The 6,063-nt window shown below is 36.1% G+C and overlaps 1 protein-coding gene across 1 annotated transcript; it reads right to left on the bottom strand.

Annotated features, from left to right (window-relative positions):
- Nucleotides 1-1,005: 1,005 nt before the first annotated feature.
- On the bottom strand, nt 1,006-5,445 carry calr3b (calreticulin 3b). Its single transcript, XM_038287718.1, has 9 exons — nt 5,280-5,445; nt 4,877-4,978; nt 4,241-4,444; nt 3,726-3,820; nt 3,431-3,640; nt 3,187-3,300; nt 2,697-2,840; nt 2,525-2,617; nt 1,006-1,970 (listed from the first exon to the last, which is right to left on the bottom strand). Exons 1-9 carry the CDS (start codon nt 5,365-5,367, stop codon nt 1,752-1,754), a joined length of 1,269 nt encoding a protein of 422 aa, XP_038143646.1. The 5' UTR covers nt 5,368-5,445; the 3' UTR covers nt 1,006-1,751.
- Between the last annotated feature and the right edge of the window lie 618 nt (nt 5,446-6,063).

The raw sequence follows: 6,063 nt of genomic DNA, 5'->3' as shown, positions 1-6,063 counted from the left end.
GGGACTCAATTAAGTTAACAGTTAAAATAATCAGAGACATCTGGTTATAGTAAGGACTAAATAACTGAGTTACAAATACATATCCTTCTCAGTGTTTGGTTAAAATTATCTACATCCTCCAAAACTAAAAAAGACCAATGCAGCCTTGTATCAAAAAAAGAATGGAAACCTTGTTTTAAACTCTGGAATTTAAATCTAGGGGGAAAAGAAACCAATAAATCAAAACAAAAAATATGAATTGAGTTATTTGAACAGTGATTTAGACAAATTGATGTGTTATAAGCCTTACATTTTAAATATAGATTTAATGGTAGAAACCTATCCTTTCAGAAATCTATATTTCAAACTGTTAGTTAATGGAACAAGATATAGGTTTTTTCCAATTCTTTATTTTCATTTTCCCATAGTTGTGCAAATTTTCACACTTCTTAAAAAAAAAAAAATCCTATACTTTTCAGGACTGCGTAGGAACTTGGTAGAAAATGTAAAATGAGGACAAAAGCACCTACATACCTGTTAGCATTAAATCATGTTACACTGATTTTGTGATCATTAAAGTATTTTCAATGATGCGAACATTAGTGGCCAAGCAGCAAAATGAAAAAAAATATAAGAAATTAACAAAGCATCCACATTGAGACATGGAGGCAGCATCAGGCTGTGGAGAATTTCAATTTTTAGAGGCATCAAAACTGGCCAGGGGTAATTGGTAGATGGAAGGAGCAAAATTCAAGAAAACCTGGCCTGACACAAGATCAGAGCAAAAAAAAAAAAAAAAAAAAAAAGGATATGCAATGTGTTTAGTGTATAAAATCTGTAAAAAAATAAAAAAAAATAAAAAAAAACTCACTTCCAAAGTAGGCTATGCACTATTTTCACAAAAGTAAAACAAGTTTGATGTAAGATTTTAAACAAGATTTAACTGGTTTTCATTACCCTATGGTACAACAAAGAAAATTAGATAAAGAAAAGACTTAAACATAAATAAAGGTGAGGAGACAGGAAAAGTATTCTTTTAATAAAACCTTTGGCATCAATCACATTCTGTCCGGTTTACTTTTTTTTTAATATGTGCGTTACCCGTTGTGTGAGCAGCACTGACACGTAGGCATCTGTTTGTCCAGACTTTCTGGATTTAACTGCAAATCCTATCAAACTTCCATGGATGGAAACATACAAAAACAAAACATTGAAATAAAAAATTTACTCATAGGACTTGTTTTATCATTTCATTCAGCTTACAGGAACAAAAACGTAAAGGTTACAGTCAGTGCCAAAGAAACAAACACAAATAAATTACTATTTCCCCCCCTTATAATTAAGTTTTAATCTGATTTATTTTTTTTTTATCTCACTGGCAGTTTCTAGTGAACAACTCCTAAAGTAAACCACCTGATAATCCCGTCGGAAATTGAGATGCGGCGATCAAGAAAATCAAGAAAAACAGCAGATGTCAGTGCCGACTGAATGCGTCGTTAACAAAATGAGGAATGGAGTTTGTTGGTCAGAAACCACAGAATCAATTCAGCAGTTCAAGGGAAACCAAAAAAAATAAAAAGACACCGATTCCCTTAACACCCACTCAAACACACATACACCCTCCCCCATGTTTTCTACTTCAAACCCTCAAGTTGGGTCATGTCCTGACCTCAGGGAAAAGGATGCACAGCAGCCACAAAACCCCTGGGAATGACAGGACAGTTTGTATGAAGGGGGTTTAAAAATATAGAGAAACTTCAAGATACACCTTCTCAGAGCTCATCTTTGGGCTTTGAATCATCATCCTCATCATCATCATCTTCTGTCACTGTCTCCTCTGTCTCATCCTTTCCATCTTCATCCTCATCTTCTTCTATATCATCATCTTCATCATCATCATCATCCCCCTCAGTGGCTTGCTCTTTGTTCTTTTCCTCTTCCTCTTTTCGTTTTACCTCTTCCTGCTCTTGCTTCATCTTCTTCTCTGGTTCCTGTGAAAGAGGTTTGAAAAAAAGAATCACATTTAACAGTCAAAACTGAAAATGCTATTTTTCAAACTATGAGTATCGTTCTCTCTCCAAGCTTTTTTTTTAAACTCCCATTTTCTTATTTGAATTATTTATATTGTTCAAACTACAGTTTCCATATTGTATCTTGTATGAATTTGCACTAATGCAAACATGATTTCCTACAGTTTTGTAGTGTCAGTTGACTTTGTAGATTAGTCTTTTCGCCTTAAAGTGTATCAACTTTTAGTAGTAAATAATTTCATATGAAAACTTTATTTAATAAACTTTTCTCACCCCTCTATGTTAATTTGTGAACTTTTTTTACTTTTATTTTGCAATGATTTATAATAAAAAAAATTCCATTTCATAAAAAAAAAAAAATTGTATTGCAAATTTTTTTTTTCCATTTATGAAAGTTTACTTTAACATTTTCAGTCCATTTCTCCATTTGTGAGGAAACACCAGAGGAGAGACTGCCCTTTATCCCATGTTCAAATTACTAATGAGGGATGAAAAAATAAAAAATGCCAACATACCTTTGTCACGCCCCATGTCTCCTTTCCGACCTCTTCCGCTTCCTTCACATCGTCGCTGATCAAAAAGTTGTCGAAGATCGTACCAGATTTCACCTTAGAGGCAGTCCCAAACGTTACACTGATCTTTGCACTTAGTTTATGCAATAACAATGGTTTATGACCATCTTCTCACCTGCCAGAGATCAAGGCCGATAACACCGATGTTGTCGAACTTGTAGATGGTGGAATCGGGACTATATTCAGGATTGTCGATCTCAGGATGCACCCAGGCTCCCTTGTAGTTGGGGTTGTCGATCTGTTTGGGTTTCCACTCTCCCTGTAATGCAGTTGGGAGCTTGTTTAGGACACAAGTACAATAACAGAGGCCTCTGATGGGTCAATTCTCAGCTAACACAGACTCTTGGGTCCTTGAGCTCTGACTTGCTTGTTAACAATATTAGTTTGACCCCTATGGAAAATAAAGGAATCAGAAGATTAATTCAGAACTTATTGTTCATTTACCGCCACAATGTTGAAGTCCTTCAAAAAAAAAAACATCTAACAGCTTAGATTTCGATCTAATGATTGCAAATATCCAAACAAGGGAACATGGACCTAGTTTCACCTTTGGCCTATTGAGTGGTGCATCTTTATTTGATCATCTGTGTGTAAATGTCACCTACTTTGTACTCTGGGTTGGGGATCATAGGTGGCTCCCATTCTCCATCCATGTCTTCATCCCAGTCTTCAGGCTTCTTGGCATCAGGGTCAGGAATATTTTCAGGTTTGTCCCAATCCTAAAAAAAAAAAAAAAAAAAAAAAAAAAAAAAAAAAAAAAAACTTTTTTAACTAAAAGCATTAAATACGCATCACCTAAATATGGAGGGGGAAAAAAAGCAGGGAAGTTCTGGCATGAGGCTGGTTTACCTCTGGTTTTGTGTCATCAGCGTCATCGATCTTGGGGCGGTCGTCCCAGTCCTCTGGTTTCTTGGCCTCGGGATCCTTGATTTTCTTAGGAGGGAGGAAGTCCCAGTCTTCCTCCAAACTGCCAGACTCCACCTTCTCATTGTCAATCTTCACCTCATAGGTCTGATCTGGGTTCAGGATCAGGGTGTACAGGTGGGTCAGCTCGTCGTCCTGTAAGACAGAAGTAACTGGTGGATTTAGCTTCTTAAGAAACGCATGACGGCACTTTTGAATGGAAAGCTTCAGAAATAATTACCTTGCACTTAATATCTTTCTTGATGAGGTGATTTTTGCCCTTGTAGTTAAAGATGACGTGGACCTTCTTGGTGCTGTAGCCACAGATGTCAGGGCCTAGAGGAAACAAATATGGTTAACATCAAGACCACTTATTATAATAGTTCATTAAACACATTTATTTTCACCATTCCTATTTTGTTTATACTGCGACAGTTTCCATACATACGTCTTCTACTCTAGAACTTATAGGATTAGATTAATATCAGCTGATTTACCTTATTAGATGCTTACCTTTTAATGAATACAAATTTTACCAAAATAATTTTAAGGTAAATTGGTTTAAACTGCCAATACCTTTTTACATTATTTTTTTATTTCACAGCTACAGTTAAAATATATTTTCAAATTTTCAAATATAAGACAGTATTTTACCATACCCATTTATTTACTGTACTATACCTTTTTGGTTTGCATCATTTTGTCATTTTCATTGTTGCCACTATTTTATCACTGAAATTTATTAATCTTTCTTACCAAACATGATGTAATATGTGGAATCCCCATGCATTTCGGTCTGGTCCAAGTCGGAGGGGAAGACCTTCACATAACCGCCACCACAGTCGATCTTCTGCTCATGCTTGACCGTAAACTGGATGACCAAAGGCTTGCCCTCGTTGCTAAAGGGGTCAAAGCGGGCGGAAACGGCATAGAAACGAGCATCTTGGCTCGTCTGGAGACCTTAATGAAAGAAAAAGGTAAAGTGTTTAAACAATGTATAAGATTCACTTAAGCCATCAGCAGCATAGACCCACCTAAATCGTTTTTTATTTCCCATTTAGCGTACATGTGAAGTTTCAGGGATTACCTTTTATTATTTATAACAAATCTATTTCTAACCAACTCACCTGTGCATGGTGTCATTTGCAAGTCACTTTATTGATTGTTGAGTTAAAGTTACTAAAACATTTCTAAATGCATTTATGATAAGGTCCACATAGCTATTCATTTGTAAGTGAAAATAGGTTTCTCTTTCACTTTAAAACCTCAAGAGAAGAAGTATGAAATGATCAACCCTGAAAGATTATAAATGAGCTGAGCCATTAATCAGGTGTCAGTGGGAATCTGTGAACATCTGTCAACATCTGCTTGGGGCTTTTCCTGTCATTTTACCTTTGTCTTTCTCAGCATCTCCATAGAAGTTTCCAGCAGTCAGTTTCCACTCTCCATAGTCAGACTTGTGCTTGGAGTTCACCCAGCGACTTCTCCATTCATCTGAGGGAAGAAAAATAAGCAAAAATAAAAATAAAGGTTGAGGCTTTCGTGAATTTAACCCTAATATTTAAATTCACGGCCTTTATAACTAATTAGTTTTAGAGCATGTTGCAAAAAAAAAAAGAAAAATCGTTTTTTAACTTAATTTGCAACCCCCTAACAGCTTTTCTGGGTTAAACAAAATAAATATTTAATGACAGAAGAATATTTCTCTAAAACAGTTATAAACCCAGCGGCTCCGAATGATAGATGTCACCACGGTGTCGTAAATGTAAAAATAACATGAACTAATGTCACTTACCACCGTCTAGAAACTCCTCCCGAAAATAAACCTTAGCCTGAACGCAGCAGACTGCGAAAACTACAAGAAGTGAACCTAAAAGCTGCATTTTTGCTCCTTTCAGCTGCACGTCCCGCTACACGCAGAGGCACCTCCGGGCTAAACAGCGAGCAGTTTGTGGAAGAAGGAAGACAGGCGAATATGAAGACTGGCTACGGTGAACAGATGGCTGCCTCTGATTGGACAGCAGCATGGAGGCTCTGGACCAATCACGGTGGACCACGAAAACAGCAGCGAGTGTCGAATGAAGGTAAATCAGCTGACCGTTTTTTTTTCTATTTCCTGCTCCCGGTATGGGAGATATCCAGCAGGCTGTGCTGCATTTACCATTATGGAGTACAACATTTTTATATAAATAGTTTTATTTTAATCTGAATTTTAATTTTTCCGACCCCTGTGAAATTATGTGTGAATATTTTTTGCATCCATATCATCTGGTGTTTGTATGTATTTTCTGCTCAAACCTAACCATCTACAGCTGTGTTTTAACAGATAGAGCAATGCAAAATAAATAAATTAATAATAATAATTTAAAAAGATACCGCAACCTTGGCTTATGCAGTATCAAATTAGGGAAACATCTTAGACTACATGAACTGGAGAGATTACATCTTTGTGATTATGCTACAAACAAGGATAGAGGAATTTCTTTTAAAATCATGAAAATTATTCTTTATCATGAAAAAACAAAAAACAACTGTAATAATAGTAGGTCTATTATTGATTCCCTGTTGTAAACTCCCTT

This window comes from Cyprinodon tularosa, unplaced genomic scaffold (assembly GCF_016077235.1).
Source record: "Cyprinodon tularosa strain WSP-4 unplaced genomic scaffold, ASM1607723v1 ctg243, whole genome shotgun sequence".
NCBI lineage: Eukaryota > Metazoa > Chordata > Actinopteri > Cyprinodontiformes > Cyprinodontidae > Cyprinodon > Cyprinodon tularosa.
The sequence above is the reverse complement of the archived record's forward strand: the minus strand, read 5'-3'. Positions and strand labels throughout refer to the sequence as shown.